General features: G+C 40.2%; 1 protein-coding gene across 1 annotated transcript in view; it reads left to right on the top strand.

Annotated features, from left to right (window-relative positions):
* LOC147888780 (putative serine protease EDA2) overlaps positions 1-25923 on the top strand; it is a 196184-nt gene extending 170261 nt beyond the window's left edge. Inside the window, exons 10-13 of the mRNA XM_087392365.1 lie at positions 16495-16589; positions 21933-22007; positions 22092-22169; positions 25826-25923. Coding sequence (XP_087248491.1) covers positions 16495-16589; positions 21933-22007; positions 22092-22169; positions 25826-25923 — 346 coding nt within the window. The remainder of the gene's footprint in view (positions 1-16494; positions 16590-21932; positions 22008-22091; positions 22170-25825) is intronic.
* The last annotated feature ends 1651 nt before the right edge of the window (positions 25924-27574 follow it).

Genomic DNA, 27574 nt, shown 5'->3' with positions numbered 1-27574 from the left:
TATAAGGGAGAGTTCTTATTGATACAAGGAAATCAAATTCATGACCCTCTTCTTATTGTGTGTGAGAGAGAAGGAGTGAGGGCGAGGTCAGGGGGCTTTCTAGTCTAGTTACATAGTAGATAATTTCACTTAAACGAAGCATAAGGAGAAACCTGTTGGGGTAAGTATGATCAAGGGCTTGCTCTATGGTGCATGTGTGCAAGATTAGGGGAGTCACATGTGTGTTTGTGTGTGTTGTAAAGGCACATCAACTGCTATGATGTGTCTAGTATGTGACCTAAGTGATGATGTAAGACAAAGGGAATCCCACTAATGTAGGGATTGATTCCCACTGATTGAGGAGATGATTGTGGAGCCTTGTTGGTCAAAGGTCATCAGTGATGTCAGTGATCATGTAAGAGGTGCCTACATATGGACTTCACCTTTCTTCATTCCAATAAGCAAGAATTCTCATTTTGTGTTCACTTCATGCTTTCCCTTCAGTTCTCCATCATGGTATCAGAGCACTATGATCCTCCTTGAGCCCATATGTGCCACATCATCTTCTTCTTCTCCATCTTCTTCTTCTTCTTCATCTTCACCATTTCTTCCCAAAAATTGCTAGAGCTTGTTCTCCCTCGTTTTTTTGCCATTCTCCAGATCCTTTGAGCTGGAGATACCCTTCGTATGGATGAACTTTCACCTGCAAGGAATTGAAGAAAGATCATCGCTATTGGTCGCAATTCCCCGAAGATCGTCGAAAATCCCTTTCACGTATTCTCTGTTTTTGCTCCACCTTTCTCTAATTCCTTTTATGGGAAGCTTCTCCATATCTTGGGCTATCTTGTGTTGAAATTTGAGAAGCAATGGCTATATATTCGAGGAGAACAAAGCCAAAAACCAGTCAATTTTGATGACATTCCAGCCAGCAACATTGCGTGAAATTTTGTCTGAACTCTGCACCAGAAATTCGACCATATGTGAGCTTTAATTTGAGCTAGAAAGCCCTATTTTCTTTGCTCTAAAGAAGGAGATACAAACCCTCCAAGATCAGGCCTCTGTTTTGGACAGCTTTTGACAAGGTTGTGAGTTTGATGCTACACTAGATGCTACTTTAGCATTTCTAATGTTTTAAAGTGTTGAATAGCATCAATACAACTGTGGCTATAGCTTTTCTTCAAGATGCTATACCTGGATTTGCTTAAAATACTTTCATTTAGTCACCTCTATGAAGCATGCAATTGAAAGCATCATTGATTTGTAGTATGGAATTTGATTACAAGCCTTTGCTACTCTAAATGCTTGTATTTTGAAGCTCTTCAATTTTTTCTAGCCTTGTAAGAGAGTAGACACTACCCATTTTGGGTTAGACCCTCTCATGGCTACCATCTTGAATATGGATAAGTTCAATGGTAAAGGCTTTCACACATGGCAGATGAAGGTTAACTTTGCATTGATGAGGGAAAACCTCTGGGGGCTTGTCAAACTAGCTTCAACTTCTTCTTCAAGAGCCTCTAATGCTAGAGAATCCTCAGCTCCGACACGCCCGGTAAGAGATCTTGCTAGAGAGGAGAAAGCCTATGGCATCATTGCTCTTGCCTTAGGAGATGACTATATTCATCACATCTCTGATTTAGAGTCTCCTTCAGAAGCTTGGCAGAAGCTTGACATTATTTTTGGTGCTAGCTCTCACATCCCAAAATTGTCACTTAAGATTGCTTTCTTTGAATTGAAGATGGTTAGTGGAACTCCTTTGGCTACTCATGTCAATCATATGCAGAGTCTCATGACTCAACTTGCTTCTATCAACTCTCCAATCACTACAGATGATGCAATGGCAGTGTTGCTCAAAAGTATGCCTGAAGATTATGATCATGTTGTTACCACTTTCAAAAATCTTCCTAATCCTAATCTTAAAGGTCTTATTTCTGCTCTTCAAGAAGAAGAAAGGCACATGGAACTCCAGAGAGGAAATGACACAGCATACCAGAGAGGCAATGACATAGCCTATGCCATAAAAATTCAAAAGGGCAATTTTTCACCTTGCAAACATTGTCGGAAGACTAATCACCTCTTAAAAGATTGCTTCAAGATCAATCCATGCAGACATTATGGCAAAAACAATCACCATGAAAAGTATTGTAGAGCCAAAAAGGAAGAAGCTACAAAGTCAGAAACTACCAATCTACTTTCATTTGATGAGTCTCCACATGATGAAAACTATGCTTTTTAGAAACTTTGTCTTTTTTGTTTATCATCACTTGGTCAAAATTTTGAGGTTCTCTACCTGGAGTAGTACTCCAAAAAGAATATGTTATGTAAATCACCTTTTTCACCATATGATGTAGACCATGTGATATGTGTTTTGACTATCCCATTTCTGTAAAACTCACACCCTTGGGAACCCTTGCTAGCATGAGATCCTAGCCATAGATTAATCCTTGACCACCATGAGATGGCATGAGAAACTATGAGACTAGATGAATCCTTGATACTGCAAGAGGAAATCCCTTGAGGGGGGTTTGTTGGGGTAAGTATGATCAAGGGCTTGTCTATGGTGCATGTGCACATCTAGGGGAGTCACATGTGTGTTTGTGTGTGTTGTAAAGGCACATCAAGTGCTATGATGTGTCTAGTGTGTGATCTAAGTGATGATGTAAGACAAAGGGAATCCCACTGATGTAGGGATTGATTCCCACTGATTGAGGAGATGATTGTGGAGCCTTGGTCAGAGGTCATCAGTGATGTCAGTGATCATGTAAGAGGTGCCTACATATGGACCTCACCTTTCTTCATTCCAATAAGTAAGAATTCTCATTTTGTGTTCACTTCATGCTTTCCCTTCAGTTCTCCATCAAAACCTAGTAAGGAATCCTTGACTCTACCAGACCCACTTGGAAGAGAAAAGTGGAGAGAGAGAGAGAGAGAGAGAGAGAGAGAGAGAGAGAGAGAGAGGGAGGGAGGGAGGGAGGGAGGGAGGGAGGGAGGGAGGGAGGGAGGGAGGGAAGGAGGGAGGGAGGGAGAGAGAGAGAGAGAGAGAGAGAGAGAGAGAGAGAGAGAGGGGGGGGGGGAGGGGGGATAGGGAATGCATATAAAGTAATATCTATATTATCTATAATTTCCTCATTGTTATTCAAGCATAAATATTTTAAAGACATTTTTCTATAAGTAGAAACTAGTACATATCTCTACATAGCTTCTATTAGGCAAAAAATGACACATGATGACAAATAGAACCTTTGCGGCTCTAAGGATACTAGATCTTCTTATGAAAATTTAGTGGCACATATAGACATTTGGTGATGTCCAAATTTGAGTAGTTTTCCATTGGAATGGATTGTCCTCCTTTAAGATCTACTAAACTATCTTTGTTTGTAGTAATAGAGTATACTGGTTTGAGTTATTGTTAGTAGGCTCACTAGCATAGATATGCGCCTATCACATAAGTGCAAGAAAATAAAAATTTTAAATTAATTGCCTTGTTATTGCATAACCATGTGGGTTAGCAGCAACAGTGACTCTGAGGGTTGTGTGAGGGTAGGTTAGCCATCGCAATGATTGGCGGTTCAGTCCTTCAAGTGGTTGAGTCTTCAATAGTCTCTAACCATCAGACGGTTCTTCTACGCATGCTATTACTAGTATTCCTACTCTGTTCTTTACACACTTGTTGAGAGAGCTCTTGGTCCAAAATACAAAGCTCTTCAATGTTGTCTCTATTCGCATTCTCTGTATTCTTTTTGTTGATATTGCGCGTATGATTTTATCTCTGTTTTCCATAGCATCTGCGCGAAGTTATGATGCTACACATTGGCGATCACCATGCGCATTCTTACCATCATGAAAGAGATTCACGATCCGGTGATAGATTTGCATCCAAAAAGGTGTTTTGGGCATGCTCATATCGTCCATTCCTTGCCGTCACTACGGAGGCACTTCACGTCAAGGTTTGCATGCAACAACATGCACTCTAACGGAGATTTAGGAGGAGATTGCTACAGTGAGGAGGCACATTCTTAGGTTTCAAGATGAACTCTAGGGGATGCGATCCAATCCCCAGCATCCTGCTTACAGTCAAGCAAGTGCAAGAATCCCAGTGAAGAACCTCATGCGGTGGTCTTGGCAATGCATTCTGTAGTTGCTAGCTTCCCAATAGGCTTGCATGTGCACACACTCGCAAGGCCCTCCTAATCCTTTGACACCAACAACGTGGTTGGGATGATGGAACAGTGATCCCGAGCATGGAAACATCATGTTGGAAGGCTCTTTGGGAGGAGTTGACTAGCATCAAAGTATGCCTTCTCATTCAATTTCACCACTATGGCTACAGTCAAGGTAACGAGTGTGGGTCTCATTGGATGGACGTCGAGTGTTGAGTATGTCCTCATCTTCAATAGTGATTTCAGTAGCTTCTCACAACCTCTTCGAGTAAGGACGGCCATCAAGAAGGGGAGCACCAAATGATGGAAGTGCCACGATCGGTGGGCCAAGTCAAGTATGCCAAGTTTTTGGGAAAAAAATCGAATGACCTGGATGCTCATGTCCGATAGTTTGAGAAGGTGTATGTGGTCAACAATCCACCACCCATGGTACCACTCCAATAAGAGGCAGTTTTTGAGTCAACTTTAGTAGGAAAAGCTTCACGATGGCTTGCAGAGTATGCAGGGGATCACTTCACCACGTATGATCTCATCCGCGATGTATTCTTGTAACGGTTTTGTTAGGAAAAAAGGATTCCACAAATTTTGGATAGATTGTGCTGCTTGGATTAGGGATATCAAGATGTGGAGGATAATGCGTCCAAATTCAACTTACTCATGTAGCATGTGCCACAAGCAAATCACCTTTCTCAAGAGGTACTCAACGACTACTTCATTTTGGGGTTGCTGTCACGGGATCTATAGACAATGTTGGCCACAGTAAATCGGACACAAACGACACTCCCGGTGGTCATGGCACAAGTGTCTTTGCATGGGAGGATAGCCAAGAACCGCAAATCCTCAAAAAGTAAAACCAAGAAGAAACTGGAAAAATCTAAGAAGTTGGATGATAGCAATGAAGATTTAGATGTGGCGAGCTATAATGAAAGCTCTAAAGAAACCAGTTTGGAGGAATCTGACTTGAAAGTGGAGATGAAAATCCAGCAAGCCTCTAAAGGGGGCAAGGGTGCTCTAGTGGCTTCTAGAGAAGGATCACTTTCTAAAGGTTTGAAAAGTATCTGGTGCACTCACTATCACAATCCTCGTCATTCCACAGCCGAGTGTTACCTTAATGCGAATTGGTGTGCAATTTACTTGACAAATACCCACAACATAGTGGGATGATGCTATAATGGGCATGGCCAAAGAGCAATCGGTCAGCAATAGTAGGATCCGGGTGCATCTTTTGTGCAAGAGGAGAAACCACATTAATCGTTCCAAACACAACAGTCGTTCCAACAAGGCAAGGGCAACGGTGGCCACAGATGTGGATGCGGAGATGGAGGTCGTGGTCAAAATCGACCGAAAACCTACCGATTTTGCTTGGACAAAGGCCATTGGTGGAACAAATGTCTGGATGCTTAGGAATGGGATTGGAAACGTGTGGAGCGGCAAAAGATGATAGGGAAAATGCCCAGCACTTTTGTGGTTGAGGATGATCCGTTGGTGTGCCCGGAGATTAGCATAATCACCCATGCGGGTACCAAGCTACAAGGGCCGACCCTCAAGTAAGGAGACAAGCTATTGGATTGGTCAACACAAGAGCAAGTATGATGATAAGTTTGTGATTTGGTGATGGAGGAGCCACCCTTGATGCAAATGTAGGAGTCCGCAAAGGCACCCAAGGTGTAGGTCGGAGCCGGTTGTTCAACCAGAGTCTAAGATAGCACAAGGCAAGTTCAAAATTCACTTATCCGGGAATGGCCCAAAGTCTATCAAAGCAGCTTCCTTATTGGTGGCTAACCAAGCCGAGAAGCGAGCAAATTCTTTGCGAAGGGAGCCGCGGTTGGAATGTATTCTAGAAGCACCAATCCAGATCTCATTGAGGAGATTACTTAAGTTGTTCCGGGATTCCACCAAAAATTGTTGCACTCCCTTCGCACAGAGTTGGAGCCAGAAGAGGTGGATCTATGCCAAGCAGATTCCTCTCCAGTACCGGCAGTCCCTTTGATGAACATGAGAATTCTGGTAATATCTGCAAAAGCACAAGGTCGGACTTTTGCACAGGTTCTAGTAGATGGAGGTTCGAGGGTCAATATAGTGACTCTCGAGGTTCAAGCAAGGCGGAAGCGGAGGGTGGATTTGGCTTCGAAGAAAAAATCTTTCAAGTGTAGGCAGCTGATGCTTCTGATCAACACTCAACTTGGGCAAATGCCAGGAAAGCTGAAATTGTGATGGTCTAGTCCATTCTAGATTTTTCATGATTGCGGGTCTACTTTGTTCTATCTAGTGGATTTGCAAGGGCACGTACTTTGACATACAGTTAATGGTTTTTGGCTGCATCCATATCATCATGATGGTAGTGTTTAGTGCCCATTTCCAATATCTAATGAGACGTAGATTTCTTAGGTTAAGGTGGAGGCAGCAGATCAATCACATGAGGACATTTGGTAGAAGGGTTCGAGGCATGAGGACATCAGTCTTCTGCGAGGTCCTATCATAGCCGCCATGCAACTACCTGTCCTCAAGGTGGGGTATTGGTAATCTGGATTGCAATTCTTGGGCATTTGTTTGCATGTACTAGTTGCTTACGTGTTCTTCCTCATTGCACTAGCAGTTCTCTTGAGCTCCTTTGACTTCCATCTTTTATCTGTATTCAGCACTCTTTGCTTCCTTCTACTTCATATCGCTATGGGGATGGCACGTGCATAGTTTCTTCCCTTCCTTCCATTAGTCTATATTGATGCGCAATCTACTGATGCTCATCTTCAACATTGATGCCTTCGGAGCTTCAGCAGCATTGATTGGCTGAGGGTGAATGTTCATCCAGCAGCATTGGCACTTTGCTAATAGTTGGCAATGGGGTTGGCGGTAGAGTTTTTGGGTGAGCATCGAGAGCTGACCATTTAGTTGATCCATCAGTGATTGTTTTTGCTAGTGGATGGCAGATTGATCATGTAGCCGACTTGTTCAGTGGAGGCTATGTTGGCTAAGTTTGGGACTCCTTCCAGAGAAGAGTACAAGCTCAGCTCATGCAAGGATGCTCAAGTGAGGGACCTATATCGCTGGATTCTGGAGTTTGTGTTTTTACAAGAAAAGACATACAATCACTCTCGGGACTTGAGGGATGATTGCAGTGGCTGAGTAGCAAGCAGTGCCATGGGCCCGTGTTCTAAAGGAGAATATACATGCAAAGGCTTAGAGGGTGGCGACATCGGTTGATAAAAGAAGCAGGATATGAACTCAAAGATTGGTCAGATTTTGGAGATCCTATTTCCTTTACATCTTGAGTCTATGGCGCCTCGATGGAATATGGCTATAACTATTACCCTTGAGCTTGAAGCACCTTTGTAGGAGGAGGCCGATCGTTCAGCTGGTCAAGCGCCCAAGAAGCAAAAATGTCAAGGGCCTCGTATCACTCAGAAGGATGTTTCTTCTCTTGCGCCCCTGACTCCTTCTCATGCAGGTGGGACAAGGAGTGTGTTCTATAGTGGGGTGACATCAACTGAAATCAGTGTTGTGCCTCCACTTCCACCATCAGTCATGGCAGAAAGGGTGATGGCATCATCCCTGTGTCCACTAAGATGGGTGTTCCCAAAAGCAGTCCTCTTGCTCGGGGGGGTCACTATGTATAAACCCTCTATATCACGTGCGTTCAAGGCCTATATTTAAAGTCCCTTATCTGTAAAAAATTTCATTAATAAAATGTACCCCTTTTCTATACAAATCTGTAAATTTTTCCCAAAACTATTTTAAATAGTCCCTTATGTATATTTATTTCTGTAAATTTTAGAAATAAAAAAAATCCTTCTGTTGAACTCACGTGATAGGGTTACATATGATGAGTGACCCCCCCGAGTCCTCTTGTGGGGGGATTACTCACTCAAAGATGGTTGGAGCAGCTTCAGTGCATAGCAAAACGACCACTACAGTGACCTCTGCGGGGGTGGTGGCGATGTCTGAAGCAGTGTGGGTGTCTACACAGTAGAGGAAATGGTGGTGGTCTCTAAGCCTGGGGTGGTCTCTTCAACTCCCTTGGTTGGATTTTCTTTTCGATCACAGCCAATGAATGTGCAATTGTATTTCTATGCGTAGTTACTCGCTCGCCTTCCAATGCAATGTTCTACGGGGAGCGATCAATCCAGAGTGACCAGTTTGAAATTTGAGGTCATTCAGTCAACAGGCACGGATGCAGCAACTAGAAGATAGGACTGCCATTCTCAAAGCACAGGTGTAGGTGGCAAAAGCTCACTTATAGGCCACTCAGTAGTTACATTCGGTACTGATGGACTGGCTGAGTATTTGCAGGCTTTTTTGAGAAATGTCAGTGTTAATATGGAGCATATGGGTTCACTCCTTGATGCTCTCCAAGGGGATGTTATTGTAGAATGGGACAGACAAGTTTCATGCTGGTGTGTAGCTATAGTTCCACAAACATGTCGGGAGATGGCTCCACAACAACGCTAGATGGGGATGTAGGTACTGGTGCGAGGTCTAGACTACAAAGTGTTCCGAGGGTGCGAACAGTATCTGGGATGATGGGTTCCAATAATTTCGTAGGGGAGACAGGAAGTGCAGATAAGGGGAAAGGAGTGCTAGCAGAGTCCGTGCTGACTAGGGAGAATTGGCATGAAAAGTATGAAAAGTTGGCTAAAGGCATTGTGGAGGATGTTGTGCGCTCTAGCAAAAGAGTTGAGGTGCTGAAGCAGCAAAGGTGTTCTCCGTGTTTTTGGTTAGAACTGTGTGCCTATTCTTTCAATTTGTCATTTCCTCCTTGCTCTCCTTGGTGAAAAGAAGCGGATTATTTTTTGGAAAGGTTCTATAATAAGCACACCTCATTTCTTGGGTTACCGGATCCTCCTTCATATGAGCCTATGGTAATTTAGCGAGATGAGCTACACAAGAGGTGTTGAGATATCGAGCTCCACTCGTGATATGCCAGGGTGACCGTTGTGCATTTATATCACCGACTTGTTAGCTGCAGATGTGGTTGGTACACCACCCATGAATAATAGCTAGATGACAGCTATCCTTATGTACTCTAGTTCGTGGCTCAATTAGTATGCCACCTTAGTTAGCTGAGTTTGGTTTGAGACCCACATATAGGGTTCTTCTATTTCTTTGTATGAGAGTTCTTTTGGCTTTTACAACTAAGAAGAGGAAAATTGTTTTCAGCCTCCACCTTTGTGTGTATTCCCCCATTGTGTATGTGAGAAAGCCGCAAGTGAGACTCCTTCCCTCTCTCCCACTATCTTCACATGGTATTAGAGCCTGGTTCATGGTAAGGAGCTCAAGAAAGCAAACCAAGTTTGTGGTGTCCTAGTAAGAGGACCAGTGTTGCTTTCCTTTTTCGAGTTTGGGAGAAAATCTCCGCAGGTAGCAGAGCCGGAAGTGCAAGAGTGCATGGTCTCAGATTGAGACGCCCTTCGCGGTGTGGCGAGAGGGCAGTATATGCTGTGGGTGACAGGTGAAGCCATCGGTGACTTTATTTTTATGATTCGAGGCCCGTTTTGAAGGCAGAAGTTCTTCACAGGCACTCAGAAAAAGGCCCTGTTTTTGCTATGCGACCGTTGCTCTGTAGGTCAGTGAAAAGTTGCCATAGAAATTGCATCGTATGCCTGTGTGCAAAGATATTGGGAGTTACTGAATCATCCTTATTGCTTGTTCATGCAAAATCATCACTAGGAAGTGACTGTGTGGCCAAATACCACTTTCGTCAGTTTTGCAGATTTGCCTGTGAGGTAGAAGCTGTGTTTTTTGCAGTGACAAAATTTTTTGCAGTGTTTTGTAATGGCATCTGATTCTCTTTCACAGATTGTCACTGAAAAGCTTGACAAGAACAACTTCCAAGCATGGAAGTTTAGAATGACAAATTTCCTTATGGGAAAAGGCTATTCAGAGTTCATTACAGGAAATGAAGAAGAACCAGTTCTTCCTAATGTTCCCAATCAACAGGAAATGTAGGCATTTAAAGGATGGAATGAGAGAGCCAGAAAAGTTATGTATTGGCTGTCTATCAGTATTTCAGATTCTATGATTGTGCATATTCAAGATGCAAGTAAGCCAAAGGAGGCATGGGATACTTTGGCAAAAATGTACACCACAAATATGCAAGCTAGGAAAATGCAGCTCAAGCAGGAGTTGCACAATATGCAGAGAGAAAATATGAGCATCAATGACTACCACATGAAGGTGAAGAAAATTGCAGATGCACTTACTTCCATTGGGTCGCCAGTGGAAGATGATGATCTAGTTTCTGTGACCTTGAATGGTCTAGGAAAGGATAATGCACAGTTCCGGACATCCATTGCCATCCATGAAAAATTTCCTGATTTTGAGGAGTTGTTTGCTCTTCTAATTTCTGAAGAGCAGAGAAATGGTGGTGCATCTTCTTCAGGAGGAACTTCAAAAGAAATTGTCTTCTACTCAAATGCTGGAAGAGGTAGAGGCAGAGGTAGAGGAGGCCAATCTGGAGGCCGTGATAGAAATCACAATATGCAGCAAACTCAAGAAAACCAGTCCTTTGGAGGACGTGGTAACTCTAGAGGCAGGGGGAGCCAAAGAGGACGTGGTGGATGGTAGAGAGGCCAAAATGCAAACAGCAATGTTGAATGCTACTACTATGGTAAAATGGGTCATATGGCTAAAGACTGCTACAAAAACCAGAATGACATTATGAATGGAAAATTGCAACAAGGCAATTATGCATCCTCTAGTAGACAGGGTGATGACATAAATGAGCATTTGTTTATGGTGCAGCACATGACCAATTCTGTGACAAGTGTAGAAGAAAGCAATGATGTGTGGTATGTTGACTTAGGTGCGTCAAACCACATGACAGGTCATGCAGAATGGATGCAGGATGCAAGGAAAATGGAAAAACTAGGATTTGTGGAGACTGGTGATGATACTGCACATCCTATTGTGCAAATTGGTAAAATTCCTTTGTCTATGCAGGATGGGAAAAAGAAATACCTGTCTGATGTATTTCATGTCCCGAATATCACCAAGAACCTGGTTTCTATTGGTTAAATGGTTGAGCAGGGCTTGCAGGTCAAATTTAATCCTCATGGATACTTTGTTGAGGATATGAAAAATAACGGTCACTTGATAGCAAAAGGAAAGAAGGGCACGATGTTTACGTTGGATGCGGACATGCCTAAATTGAGTGCAGCAATGTTTGCACATGGGACCGGTGTAGTTACAGATATTGATATTTGGCATCAACGCATTGGTCATGTTAATGTACAACGACTTAAATCAATGTAGGCCCAAAATGTTGTTGTAGGATTGCCTAAATTCAACGTTGCAGAAATGCATAAGGTATGTGAAGCCTGTCAATTTGGAAAACAGGCAAGGAAGCCATTTCCTAAGCATGTTCAAGAGAGTAAGAAGCCATTGGAATTAATCCACTCTGATGTGTGGACTACTAAAGTTGCATCTATTGGAGGCTATCATTATTTTGTCACTTTTATTGATGACTACAACAAAAAAGTTTGGGTGTATTTTATGAAAAAGAAAAGTGAAGTGTTTGGGAACTTCAAAGCTTTTCAAGCTATGATTGAAAAAGAAAGAGGCCTACAAATAAAATGCCTAAGGTCAGATGGAGGGGGGGAGTACCTCTCAAATGAGTTTGCAAGGTTCCCGTAGGAGCATGGCATAAAGAAGCAATATTCATGCAGTCATACCCCACATCAAAATGGACTTGCACAAAGGAAAAACATGCATATTGGAGAGGTAAAAGACCTACCAGATTATTATTGGGCTGAAGCAGTTGCTACAACAATTTACATAATGAACAGGACTCCCACTGTAGCAATACATGGCATGATGCCAGAGGAGATGTATACTAGTAGGAAACTAGATATTTCTCATTTGAAAATTTTTGGTTGCATTGCCTATGTTCATGTGCCAGATGAGTTGAGGTCCAAGTTAAATCCAAAAGCTGAGAAGTGCATCTTTATTAGTTATTCTCTGTAGCAGAAAGGGTATAGATGCTATAACCCTTCTACTCGTAAGTTTACAGTGAGCAGAGATGTTGTTTTTAATGAGATGAGCAGCTGGTATAAACCAGTAAATGTGATTGATGATGTAGATGCACAAAATGGTAATGCTACACAGAATTCACAACAGCAATCACAAAATATTAGTGGACCTGCAATGTCCTCTAGCAATGGTTCACATACTTCACCATGGACAGGCAGATTGAGATCAAGAGAATCTCTACAAAGCAATGTAGATAGTGGTATGCCGGTATCATGAAAAGGAAAAGAGAAGGTAGATCAGCCCATGTTTGATGTGAATTTAGGTCACTCTTATGTGGATGGTCAATCCAGTGGCTCAGAACAGAGCATTGATGATGAGTTGGGTATTCCTTCTATTGTTACACCTGGAGTAAGGAAGACCAGGGATGTCTTGAAAGCACCTGGAAGTGAGCCTATTTTGCACAGGTCTACCAGAGCTAGATATCCTGTGCATAGGCTGAAATATGATGGATTTATAGCCATTCACTATGCCTATATGGTCAAAGTGATATAGGAAACAGAACCCGCTTCTTTTGACCAAGTCATGGGAAAAGAAAAATGGGAGAAAGCCATGGATGAAGAAATGGATGCATTGGAAGCAAATGCTACATGGAAATTGGTGCCTTTGCCTAAAGACAAGAGTGCAATTGGTTGTAAGTGGGTTGATAAGGTGAAGCACAATGCAGATGGTTTTGTGAACAGATACAAGGCAAGATTTGTTGTCAAGGGGTATGCACAGACATACGCCATTGATTATGAAGAAACATTCAGTCCGTTGCAAGGATGGCAACCGTAAGAGCAGTCATTGCTATGGCTACATCAAAGGGATGGTCTTTACATCAGATGGATGTAAGAATGCCTTCTTGCATATGGTGATTTGCAAGAAGAGGTCTTTATGGAGCAGCCACCACGTTATGTTCATGCTGTTCATCCTGAGCTTGTTTGTAGGTTGAAGAAAGCCTTGTATGGCTTGAAGCAAGCACCTAGAGCATGGTCAAACAAGATAGGACAGTATCTTGTCACCATTGGCTTTTAGATTTCCAAGGCAGATTTCTCACTTTATGTGACAAAAACAGAGAAAGGTATTATGCTGCTTGTCATTTATGTTGATGATTTGATCATCACAGGTGATAGTGATGAAGATATCCTTCATGTGAAAATGCTATTGAAGCAGAAGTTTGAGATGAAGGATTTGGGAGAGCTGCGTTATTTCTTGGGCATTGAGGTGATTAGATCACCAAGTGGGATACGGCTCTTGCAGAGGCAATATGGATTGGACATGCTGTCCAAATATGGGATGATAGGCTGTAAGCCAATTTTAGTTCCTTTGGAGCAGAATGTGAAGCTGAGCGCAGATGCAAGTGAGCTTCTAGAAGACTCTACTATGTACAGACGCATAGTAGGAAGTTTGATTTATATGACTATTACCATGCCAGATTTGAACTATGCTATTGGATTGGTAAGTCAGTTTATGCAGTCTCCAACAAAACCGCATTTGGATGCGGCTAGACGCATACTCAAGTATGTGAAGTCCACATTGCAGTATGGACTATTTTATGAGGCTGGGGTTCGGATACAGTTGCATGGATACACTGATGCTGATTGGGCTGGTAGTATTTCAGATAGACGATCTACTAGTGGATATGTGTTCTCTTTTGGGAGTGCTGCAGTCACTTAGAGTAGCAAGAAACAGCCTACAGTTGCCTTGTCGAGCACAGAGGCTGAGTATAGGGGTGCAGCAATGGTTGCATGTGAGGTAGCTTGGTTGCATAAGCTACTCTATGATATGCATCAGATGGGCCAGTTGTCATTTATTGTGACAACATGAGCAGTATACACTTGGCAAATAACCCAGTCTATCATGCTGGAACAAAGCACATTGAGGTGCATTATCACTATGTGTGGGAGAAGGTTTTACTAGGTCTTATTGATCCAGTTTATGTCAGCACAAAGGATCAAGTAGCTGACATATTCACGAAGGCATTGGGCACAGAGAAGTTGCGCAAGTTCAGAGACCTACTTGGTGTGCAGGAATCAGGAATGAGCTTGAGGGGGAGTGTTGAGATATCGAGCTCCACTCGTGATATGCCAGGGTGACCGGGCTATAGCTACTTTGGAGGATCCCTGCATGCTCGCCCAGATGGCCATCAGTGTGTGTATAGTATCAGTCCATATACTGGCCATAGATTGGGACGGGTGAACCTATGAACCCTCCATCGCCTCCATACATCTAGCCCTCCAAATATGCCATGCTGCAATGCTAGCCAGAATCTCCCAACTTGTTAGCTGCAGATGTGGTTGGTACACCGCCCACGAATAATAGCTAGATGACAGCTATCCTTATGTACTCTAGTTGGTGGCTCAGTTAGTATGCCACCTTAGTTAGCTGAGTTTGGTTTGAGACCCACATATAGGGTTCTTCTATTTCTTTGTATGAGAGTTCTTTTGGCTTTCACAACTAAGAAGAGGAAAACTGTTTTCAGCCTCCACCTTTGTGTTTATTCCCCCATTGTGTTTGTGAGAAAGCCGCAAGTGAGACTCCTTCCCTCTCTCCCACTATCTTCATAAAAGGAGCACTAGGAACAACAATTGCCATAGGGTGCATGGATTGATGAGGTGTTGCCTACTAAACAGTGGCTTGGGCATCAATCGGTTGATTGGTCAAAGCCGTATCCTTTGCAGTGTGGCTGATGGATATGGAGTAGGATCAGAGGTTGAAGATTTGGTTGCAAAAGAGGCAATTGGGAAACTACTAGTGCAAGTGTGAGTAGAGCGGAACTTGCAAAGCAATTGCGAAAGGAATGTCATGAAAGCAATGATGCGAGACTGAGCACGGTGGGAGTAACTGATGCACCTATTCAATGCATTTCCAGTTTGGATGAAGAGTAGAGATCTGACGATGGATTTTGGGTGGCCTTGCAGGATAAATAGCACCCGGAGTGCGGGATGCTTTTGGACAGGCAAGGGTAAGAAGTATTCAGAGTGTTGTGCACTATTGCATAGGTAGAGTAAAAGATGTTCGGACACTGTGTGCTATCGCTCAAGCAAGTGATGACAACAAAGGATGTTCTCAGATAGGCATTCATAATTGATGATAGTGATGTTTTTGGCTTTCAATTTCGGATAGATTTGGAAAAGAGATGCTTTTGTTCATGTGTACAGTGAGTGAAGGATTGAAATTAACTTACTGCACATGGTTCTCTGCCTAGGCTATACCCAAAATGATTGTTGCACTGATGCACATACACTATATGTATCTATCATAGGGGATGGGTATCTAATGTGGATTTGCACTGTCCACTGTGAGTGCCATGTGTTATTGCATAACCATGCGGGTTAGCAATAGTGACTCTGAGGGTTGTGCAAGGGTAGGTTAGCACAGTCCTCCAAGCAGTTGAGTCTTCAACAGTCTCGAACTATTAGATGGTTCTTGTATGCATGCTATTACTAGCATTTTGACTATGTTCTTTACATAGTTGTTGAGAGAGATCTTGCTCTGAAATACAGAGTTCTTCATACTTAAAAATCCATTGGACATAGAGACATAGAAGAAACCTATAACAACTCAAGATACTAGCACTAGCACTTAGAATTCAACCTCTAACATAGAATCTGGTAAAAGTTTCCATGTATAGTAGGATCCATAACATGGGATCTAACTCCCAAGATCTAGACTCCAAGCTCTAGGAATCATTTTGCCAAAATTTTGAATCACTATATGTCATCTATAATATGTAGATTTTGATTGAAAATCAACTAATCTCAAAATTAGGAATGAGTATATATATTACACAAAAACGAGTAATTTGTCACCAAAAGTAGTGCATTTCAAATTTAAAATAAAATTATTTGATTGTATCAAAGCTAGCCACATAAATTAAGGTAGCTTTCAAGGGAGTTTTGCAAGCCTTCCAAATTCGTGGAAGTTAAAGCAAGCATAAAAAATTTGGAAATAAGTAAGTTCCAATCCTACCACATAAGTACTTTCAAAATTAACAAACCCAAAATCAAGATTTAATTTGTAGTTTCTTCACAAACTTATAGTTTTCAAACCACAACAATACCCAAAGCTAATTGTGTGATGGATTTTCCTTTACATTCCTAAGAAAATATATGCATATCAAAGTGAAAGTACATAATACTTTGTGTGTGTGTGTGTGTGCGCATGTGTGCATGTGTGTGTGTGTGTGTGTGCATGTGTGCATGTGTGAATGTGCGTATGTGAATGTGTGTGTGTGTGTGTGTGTGTGTGTGTGTGTGTGTGTGTGTGTGTGTGTGTGTGTGTGTGAGAGAGAGAGAGAGAGAGAGGAGGGGGGGGGAGGGGGAGATGATCTCTGAATTTTCTTGTGTGGAAGGTACTACTTAGATGTATGTGCAAACATTTTTGAATCTGCTATCTCCCCACCAACTGACATCACGAATTTATACTATGGAGCAACAAAAATTGCAGGTATTATTGAATAAAACCTAATATCTATCAAAATTTGTTGGCTTTTACAAATTAAGAAGATTATCATCAAAGTACAAAAGATTGGGAATTCATATATGTGGTAATGATGTCCAATAAAGGAGGTTATTCGTCAACACTTGAAGACATTGAACACATTGGTCAAATTATAAGAGAGGGTGCATAAGAGAGAGAGAGAGAGAGAGAGAGAGAGAGAGAGAGAGAGAGAGAGAGAGAGAGAGAGAGAGAGAGAGAGAGAGAGAGAGAGAGAGAGAGAAAGAGAGAGAGAGAGAGCTTATTATAGGTTATTGTTTTCCATTAGATTCATAATAGTATCTATGACAAAGAAAATTTTGACAAGATTTTCATTCATATTTTTTTAAATGTAATAATGCCCATCATAAACATTACTACAGAGGATCCCCCACCCAAGATTTCACTTCAGTCTCTAACCACATCCATAGGAGTGCTCCTTTATACTATAGCATTTTTATTTTTAATGTAGGGCACTACCATTTTATAGCCCAGAGAGGCTATTGAAAGTGTAAATGCTGAGAGAGCTACCCTGAGTGATTATATGCCTATAAATGCAATAGAATACCCTTTGACTTGAAATATAATAATAGGACAAAAGGAGGGGGGTATGGAGTTAAGAAATGATAAAGGAACCCCTTCCCCATATTTCTAATCCCTTAATAATATTGATTCATTCCAAGCTAGTGGAATGATCTTAAAAAGAACAAAGCTCTCCTAAACTCTCTTCCATGGGTGAGATTAGTTACAATACTACTCTCCTTCATCAATGAGATCATTATGATAATTTGTCCTTATTGAAGATATCATAACAAAAAGGGTATGTATTAGGGGATATGAGATGTATGAGTTATATTTAATGGGTCCTCCGAATTGTCAAGGGCCCAAATTTGAAGAAAAAATGGGGAACAAAAAAAGCCCTCTTTTTTTTTGGGGGGGGCAAAAAAAAAGTAGTTTTCTATTATGTCTCAAGAGATTGATAATCACATAAAGTTCCAATTACAACTGGTTCCACCAGTACATCTGAGAAAACAAAATAGAAAAACGAGAGAAAATGAAGATCATACATTAGTTATAGACTGAGGGTCTATTGGTTTTGCTTTGAAGTCTTTGATCAATGTCTTGCCATCTTGGTAGATAGCCCATTTGCCTTCCTTTCTAGCTGCCTTCACCTTTGCAAGCTCTGAAGCTTTACTCTTCAGCTGAGTTTTTGTAAGTTCTTCTGCAATCCACATTGGTGGAAGTCCTTTCAACTTGTTAGATTGTCTAAGGATCTATATTTTTTCCTCTCTTGTTCCAAAAGTGAGAATTGCGTGATCTCCTTCCTATCCAATGTCAAATTCTACATCTCCCCAATCAATTCCTGGTAGGGATTTGATGAGTTTTTTGAAGGTCTCACTCCCACTGTCTTCTGCTACATTCCAGTTGTCTGGTAGTCCTCCAATCCTTAGTTTCTTTGAGTTGAGCTGCCTTTCAGCTTGCTCCTTTACTTCCTTCTGAACCTGTGTACCTAAAGAGCTCTTTATCTCTCCTTTGAAATTCTCTTGAATCTCTCCCATAAGCTTCTTGTGCAACTCTTCTATCTCATTAGAGACTAGCTCCTCATCTAAAACTACATTAGGGATAGGATTGTTGAGTTTGAGCTCAATAGTTTTCACTCTATCTTCTAGCTTCTGGAACCTATCTTTTAGCTCACTATTCTCCTTCTTGAGAAGGAGAACCTGCTGTTGAAGAAGGAGTATGACTTCATTCTGCCTAGTATTGGGCAAAGATGATGCTACTGTTGTAGCATAGGGAGGCTGCTTTCTGCTTTTTTGTCACTCATTGAAAAAATGACAGATTACTAGGGCCCCCTATTTGTGATGCTGATATCATGCAAATGAAATAGAATCTGACTTTGACTCAGAAGAAACAAATGTAGCTTAGCTTCTAAGGAACAAAATTTCTTATTATTTCAAAGTAATCTGAGCAAACCTCGAAAAGCTATGCTTGATTCTTTGTCTGTGAAAAAAGCCCTCTTATTAGTGAGGTTAACATAATCGACTCCATTGAGTTAAAGAAAAACTATTCAAGGGAATTAAATTCCCATGTGTATCCATTATGTTATCCACTAAGTGATATTTCCCTTCTAAAAATTCCTTAAGGTAACTCTTTTAGAGAGGCTAAATTTACAAGCATTTTTAACAACCCATTAAGTTATTTAAGTTAACTAGACTCTTTAAATCCCAATGGGAAAGCACTTACGTGAGCACCCCATGAAGAGCCTTAGCTAGTGTGCCCTAAATAGTAGTGGGATAGCCCCCATAGATTATGGAATTTTTAAAATGGGGGGAACACTTATGAAATTATAGTTGGGGAGGAAGAGGAGGGCTTCATTTATGAGTGGCACAATGGGGAATAGTTTGATAATGCCATACTATGGTACTGTTGGATTTAGGGCCCTTTCCCAATTAAATTTAGGTTGTGTTGGGGAGCTTAGCATAACCAATTTTTATAGGTTAGAGATATCCTCAACACAAGAATTACATTCCCATTGGTACCCATCACTAGGTTATGCACTTAAGTCGCCTTGAGTAAAGCTTTTAGGTTTACTCCATACCAAATGTTTTATTTCATGAATCAAAAGCTTGTCATTTAAAGTTCACATCACTTCAAAACAAGTACCCACGCTCCATAGTTTTGAATTGATCTTGACCATGAATTTTTTTAATAAGAATATTTCTTAAAGAGGAATCCACACTAGTCATTCTTAACTCAATTACCATTAAATTCCTACATTCTAACTTATTTCTCTTCATAGAAGTCCTTAAATTCTCTCTTTTGGAGGTGGTTATTTACAAACATTTTTCACAATTAATTAAGATATTTCAATTCACCAAGTCTTTAGAAACCACTATGAATTCACACAAGTATGTGAAAACTCCATGAAGATCCTTTACTATTGCTCTTTAGTTAGTAGTAGGAATAGTCCCTTATTAGATTGATCCCCCCTTCCATGTTCCTTGTATGATGTATCCCTTTTGTATTTCTACGATGAGCTACCACCTCATAAATGAATACCTTTGTTTTCTCCCTCGCCTCATAAATGAAGCCCTTCCTTTTCTCTCCCACCATCCCTTCATTAATAATCCCGCCTCCCCCCTTGCCCTTTCTTCCTGACCCCTTTTACACATTGCTAATGAATGTCACCCAAGAGGGTCCAAGGGGAGAAAATATCAATTTCAAGACCCCAATGAGGGAATGTTTTTCCCAAACACATGGGGAGGAAAAAAACAATGCCCCCCCCCCTTCCCCACACTACACAATCTTCATTGATATTAGTGAGATTGCATTGGGAGGTCTCTTTTTTACCTCAAAGACCCCAAAGAAGGAATTTTTTTCCCAAACCACTGGGGACAAAAAAAATTAATGAGATTGCATTTGGGAGGCCTCCTTTTTACCTCAAAGACCCCAAAGAAGGATTTTTTTTCCTAAACCAATGGGGAGGAAAGAAAGGGTTCTCCCCCCCCTCCCCTCCTTCCCTGCATTTGGGAAAAATCTTATCCAATGATGTTAGTGAGATTGCATGTGAGAGGTCTCTTTTGGTTTTAAATTTTGGACCCTTGATAATTTGGAGGACCCTAAATCCCCATTTAAAAATAAATCCTTCATCTCACCTCCCAACTTCATACTCACAGTATCATCATCCAAAAAATTAGTTTTCAATAAGAACTAAAGAATTTCCCCTTCTGCTAGCTCTCATTGTGTAAGTGAGAAATTGACAAAATGGGAGTTTTGAAAAGATGTTTTTCGAAGTGAGGCTATTGATGAGTAGAAGAATTTACTAGGATTCATTGACTAAAAAAAATTAAATTAACTTATAAGAAAGTTTTAAGTTAAAGCTAATAGGAAAAGCTATAAGATAAAGAGAAGAGGAAAAATCAACTGGTATTTCATGACGTAGTGGACTTGAATATTTTTTAAGCATGATCTAAATGGGTGAATTTTTCATGTCACTTCTGTGATTCCTATAAAAATAATAACCCTTCTTTGAAAAGTATCCCTTTTAAAAGAACTTTTGGCGGAATATTAAATAGGTACCAATGTTGCATACCCAAAATAGATGCTACACTATTCAACTAGAATGGCATATGGACATTTTCTCTTAGTTCTCCACTCTCCTTTTAGAAATATTGTCTAAAACCTCTCTACTCTACTCCAATATTTTTTGGAAATTCCTAACCTTAAGGATAATACTAAACTTTCAAGCATGACTCCAATAGTGAATCTTGGTCTCTATGATTTCTATGTGCCAACTCCAAACTATGATCTTTTGCTTCTACTGAAAACAATAAATGCCAGGTTGAATTCTTTCTAGAATTTTTCTCTCATGATGCACATTTCCTATTTGTAGTTATTACTAAGTTGAAGAGTCAAGAATTTGTATGACTCTAGTATTTGAGTTTAAGGCTTGAAAATTTGTATGACAAAATAATTGTTACAAACACCTTTTTCTACAATTGGAAGTTGCCTGCTTAGTTCTAGAGTCCTCCTTGGATGCCAGAAATCTGGTGGGACCGAGAGACTTTCCCTCCCAGGAGCCCCTCGGTATGTGTGAGTAATCAATTTTGGCTGTGCTTGTCCCTTAGCTTGTTCAAAGCAAATCTTTCCTCTAGGTTTTCCGCTTGCAATGATACCCAAGGTTCTTCGTAGGTTTCTGGTCTATAACCATGCAACACATGCAATTGTCCAATGATCAATCTAAGGTGAATTTCATATATATAGTCAAAGTAGTACCCCTTATCTATAATGGTGGATCCCAATAATACTATAAAGAGCATCTATATTCATTCTTAAAATGTTTATAAGCCATGATATAAAGTATTGTCACATTTCCCTTTTCATGTACCCCTTATCTATGTCTAATAAATTTGTTGCTATACAACTTCCCAATCCTCAGTATATACACATCCGGTTTTCCTAACTCGTATAGATATACCAGGGTCAAATGCAAAAATCTCCTTGTTATATAATTATTACTCATCTCTTAATCTCTATAGAGTTTACAAAATATTTTGTCAAAATCGGGAAACAAAATATTGGGTTTGTGAAAGAAACCACAAGTTTGGTAAAAAAGATTTGAATCCATTTGGTAGTCTAGGCTTTAAGGTCAGGGTGCATGTGCATGTGTGTGGGTGTGGGTTCATGCCATGTGCATGCACACTTGTGCGTGCATGCATGTGTGTGCACGTGTGTGTGTGTGTGGTGGGTGGCTGTAATTTTCTTTCTTATATTATCTTGAGAAAATAATGTTCTAAATTTTGAATAATATAGGCTCCAAAATACTATTTCTAAATGGCTCACAAGATCCATATCGACATGCATCCAAGCAGACGTCTTCACCAAATGGTATGAGAAATATTTAGTGTTTTCATAATGATTTTATGCTTTAAATTTGATTATACTCTCTCATTATTTTTGTTTACGTCACAGAGAAATCCATCATGATCACATGTGAAAATTGTGGCCATTGTGTTGATATTTATGGATGTCAACCATATTTACCAAGAGGTTAGTCAAATTTGATTAGTGCATCTCCTACTAGAATTCCTCCTCTACATCCTACAGCTCCCCTCCACCCCCCCCGTTGGGCGCCCGACCAAAACTCTCTCTCTCTCTCTCTCTCTCTCTCTCTCTCTCTCTCTCTCTCTCTCTCCCCCCCCTCCCTCTCTCCCTCCCTCCCTCCCTCCCTCCCTCCGTCTCTCTCTCTCTCTCTCTCTCTCTCTCTCTCTCTCTTCTCTCTCTCTCTCTCTCTCTCTCTCTCTCTCTCTCTCTCTCCCACTCTCTCTCTCTCTCTCTCCCCCCCCCTCTCTTCCTCTTTGTCTCTCCCCCTACCCCCATTATCTTGGTCATGAAAACAAATATTTAGGATCACTATAGTTTGCTTGCCGTTATAGTGTCATACACAATTTATCCTCTTTATTGTTTTTATTGTGACATTTTTTGTTTTTTTTTGGTGGCTTACAAAGACAAAACCAATAAAGCAACAAGAAATCACAACTAAGAACATGTTCATAACATATATGTAAAGACATAGTACCTTCCCCAAGTTAGGATGTTATTGTTAAGGATAATGGGGCAATTTATTTCTAAGAAATAGACATTTTCATAGAAGTACAAGTGATGATGACAACTTAGTGAAAACTAAGTAACAAATTCTTCCCTATGATAGGGCCTTGATCATGTTAGGTTTAAGCATTTTGTTAACTTTGTATTTCCTCTTAATGGTCTAGTAATATGAGTCTAGGAAAGTAGTATGAGTCTAGGCTCCAAACCTAACAAGTGCAATTAGGCTGTGTAGACTATGGCTTAACATTGGTCATATCTTGATCACCAATTGGAAATTTAGTAATAGAAGCATATTATTTACAATTTATTGTGCGGAACTCTTATCATTCTCTTTCAGTTTCTTTCTAAGTTGTCTTCTCTTGCCTCCTATGCTTCTTTTAATACACCCTGTCCCCTTGCACTCATTTTGTTTTAAAGTCAACCATCACCTCATCATCTTAAAATGGATCTTCATCCCACATACCTATAGAAAACAAAAATGTGGAGGACCTATGATATGAACTAAAGAACTAATTGTTGAGATATCGAGCTCCACTCGCGATATGCCAGGCATCAGTCTACAGATGGGCTAGTTGTCATTTATTGTGACAACGCAAGCAACATACACTTGGCAAATAACCCAGTCTATCATACTAGAACAAAGCACATTGAGGTGCATTATCACCATGTGCGGGAGAAGGTTTTACTAGGTCTTATTGATCTAGTTTATGTCAGCACAGAGGATCAGGTAGCTGACATATTCATGAAAGCATTGGGCGCAGATAAGCTACGCAAGTTTAGAGACCTGCTTGGTGTGCAGGAATTGGGATTGAGCTCGAGAGGGAGAGTTGAGATATTGAGCTCCACTCACGATATGCCAGGGTGACCGTTGTGCATTTATGTCACCGACTTGTTAGCTGCAGACGCGGTTGTTACACCGCCCACGAATAATAGCTAGATGACAGCTATCCTTATCTACTCTAGTTTGTGGCTCAGTTAGTATGCCACCTTAGTTAGTTGAGTTTGGTTTGAGACCCACATATAGGGTTCTTCTATTTCTTTGTACTTGAGTTCTTTTGGCTTTCACAACTAAGAAGAGGAAAACTGTTTTCAGCCTCCACCTTTGTGTGTATTCCCCCATTGTGCATGTGAGAAAGCCGCAAGTGAGACTCCTTCCCTCTCTCCTACTATCTTCACACTAATAACCAAGACCACAATTTGACGTCAACCTTTTGGTGATCCTTCTAGGAAATGATTTGCTTTGCACTAGAGAAAAGTCTAGTAATGGGAGCAGTGCAAGTCTACCCACATGAATGATAAAACATTAGATGCAAGGATGTGATGCTAGAAAAGATATCAATATCAATGAGAAGAGTGTATATCTACAATTTAATCATAGGAAAAAGAAATTTGGATGGTGATCGAAAAAATGACCTATACTAAAAGAAGCGAGAAGGCTATGTAGGTCACAAAAAAAGATGCTAAACCAGTTGAGCAAGAAGGGAATAGCCAAGGAGTCCAGGATCCCCACCTCTAGCAAATTTGGGTGAGATTTGGAAAGAACAAAGAAATATAATTGCATAAATATCATAAGGGCAAAGTCCAAGTCCAAGGATATGAGCTACAATGGATACATTTGGAGCAAGTCCAGTAATACAAGCCATGATGGATACATTTGGAGCAAGTTTACCAAGATATGTGGAGGTGAAAAGAAGATCAAAAGTATGAAGTACACTCCAAAAGTGCATGGGAGGGAGAATAATACTTTCTCTTGTGTGCAAAGTCTTCTTTGAATGATGGTTATATTTCAAGCCAATTTGAAGAGTACCTAACATAGCCAACCATGTTTGTAGAAAAAGCCAGTAAGCCATATGATCAATCCACAGTGATAAGTTCATCCTAGGGGATGAGTTGAAGGTTCCATTCTTTAAAACGATCTAGTGAAAATTTAGCAAGGAGGACATTTTGGTGAGCCTTTATTAGCTAATAGGTAGTTTGACTTTTGTGGCCCAAGTGAGTAATAACATGTAAGACAAAATGGCATTAAGACATTAATAACTAAGTGGATTTACCAATGGTCTAGAGTTGCACATCATGGACATCACCACCTACTCATGTTTGAGAAAGGACATAAACATTGATGGGAGAAGAAGGTATTGTTTCAAGAAGTGGATAACAAGAAAGAATAAAAGGATGAAATGGTGATTAAAAATAGTCACCATGCTTAGAAAAGAGGATTTAAAAAAGTCACTAATGGATATGGGAATCAACACAACCAATAGAAGGGTGAAGTATGGTGTCATGTATAAGGTGGATGGCCATATGGCATATGAGTATAAGCCAAGCAAGTATTGCAGCATTTACAATTGCTTTGGCCACATGATTTCAAGATTGCTATTTCAACAAGCAAAAAAAGATGAATGGCTTAAAGCCCGTGGAAAGAGAATCTAAAAGCTCCTCCCAAGGTGACCAATCAAAGAGCACAATCATACGCATGGTACTTCCATGGCAAACAAGGCTACAAGAATAGTAAATGCAAATTGTGGAAGAACTCAACATGCTACAAAAACCTTGTGAGCAAGATGACCTTGCATGATGTTGGGAGTAGTTCTAGTAGACGTGGATACAAATGTTGTCACCAAATTATAAGGGTCTAGACTAGATGAGTCCCAAGTAGCCAAATGAGCCATGAGTTTCTTGAAGAAAATGAAATCTGCTAAGGATATCATCCATAACCCCAAACAAAAACAACCTTCATCCTTATAGGGGGGACACTGAGTCCGTAAGTGAAAAACATAGTTGACTAAAGAAACCAAAAAAAGGAATGAATGATGGGTGTGAGTAAGAGATGAAAGGCAAGAGGTCTAGTGTCATAGAATGAGATCACCATGGTTTGGGAGAAATTTTCAAATCTCAATCTAACAATCTCCACCAACCAGCTACTGGAACACAATATCACTATGTTAGGTATGCTTGATTTTGATGATTTTACTTTATTGATCTATTATGAAAACATTCTATATAGAATATGATTATAGGTGTTTGATTCTTTCCAATAACTATCATAGATATTTGCGCGAGCATGATAATGATCTAAATTTTCTCTTATGTATGTGCAGGTAATTCAAGCTCTTGTACTTCACCTAACAATGTTGATTATGCACGATCCATTATGAGTCAATCCATCAAATATTGGGTGTCCCATAAATATAAATAAGTTCTATTCTATGGGAAATGTTTTATCATTAATTGCTTTATTGTGCTACACCTATACAAACAAATATACAACATTCAATTTATTTATGGCATGTCCTAGATGCCATTGAATTTGACAAAATGAGAGAATAGTAAAGCCAAAATTTTGAAATTTGATTATTTACTTTTCAAGTACTTTACCACAAAGTGTGCACACATTTATTACATCCCCAAGTTCTTCAATAAAAATCTTGTGCCAAACTACTTATTGTAGTGCAGTGGATATTCTTTTTTAAACATAAACTTTGGGAATACAAAAATCCTTCACAAAAAATAGCCCAATCATTTGAGGAAATAAATATAATTATTACAAACACATATATAGGCATGCATGAACAGACACATGCGTATACAAATGCGCATGCAACCCCCCCCACCAGCACACACACACACATGCGCTTGCTCATGCTCACACACATGCATGCACACACATGAATGCATGCACATACACAAATGCAAACATGCACACACATGCATGCAAGTGCATGTCATACATGTGCATAATAACATGAGTGCACAAATGAACATGTGCATGCATGCATTACATGAAGATGCACACACATATGCAAATATGCACATGCACATGTAGGCGCACATGCTCACATGTGCATGCATTCACTCACACACATATGCATGCATGTGGATACATGTACACAAATGTAGTTATGCATAATTCACACTAACACTTGTACTACAATAACATTCCAAAAGGTAGGGCTTTGGAGGGATTCCCACCTTGTTAATGCATATGCCCTTTCTCGATTATAAGCCCTCTCTATCAAGCATCTTCTTCTCTTGGAAAGATCTACTTGTAAAAATACTTTCACTCTTTTTTTCAATTCAAAAAGTGCTCCATTTCATTTTTGTGGATCTTTAGTTATATGCTTTCTTGAAAATTATGAATGTTCATTTATTTATAAAGGGATTTCTAACGTAAGGTCTTTGTGAGGCTCTTCATTATTGATTTTTTAAGGCTCTTGCATTAGGTATCTATGTTCTTGGAGGTTTAGCTATGTTAGTGTAGCAAAAGTATCAACATGACACTTCTCAAATGAGCTTTGGCAAGGTTAAGGTCCAATCACGGTAGACTATAACCATTCAAGAAATCCACCAAAAAAGACCAACAACTCATATAGCTTAGGCAAAGACAAAACACAAGCTATCAACCTCAACATGCAACAAGCATTCAAGAAATCCACCAACAAAGACCAACAATTCATACAGCTTAGGAAAAAACAAAACACAAGCTATCAACCTCAACATGCAACAAGCATGACAAACATGCATGGTAGCAACAACATAAAGAAATACTATGACTACCTAAGTGATGCCTATAGTAGCACAGTTGTGACCTATAGCAAAAACAATGTGCACAAACCATGGCAACATGTAGGTTCAAGCAACAATAGCAGCAAAGCCAAGCTCCAAGGCAAGAACTACTATCAATGTGCGACGGTGAAATTCCTTCAGGATTTGACAGAAATGAACTCTTGATACCCAAAATTGGTGGAAATGATTCTAAATTGGCTAGAAATTTATTAAATTAAAACAAGAGAAAATATATCATCAACGACTTAAGCAAAATACAATGGAATTCATGACAAGAAATGATA

This window comes from Dipteris shenzhenensis, chromosome 21 (assembly GCF_047967505.1).
Source record: "Dipteris shenzhenensis isolate YYH24624 ecotype China chromosome 21, Dip_SZ_1.0, whole genome shotgun sequence".
Taxonomy (NCBI): Eukaryota; Viridiplantae; Streptophyta; class Polypodiopsida; order Gleicheniales; family Dipteridaceae; genus Dipteris; species Dipteris shenzhenensis.
This window is presented reverse-complemented; position numbering and strand designations above follow the sequence as displayed.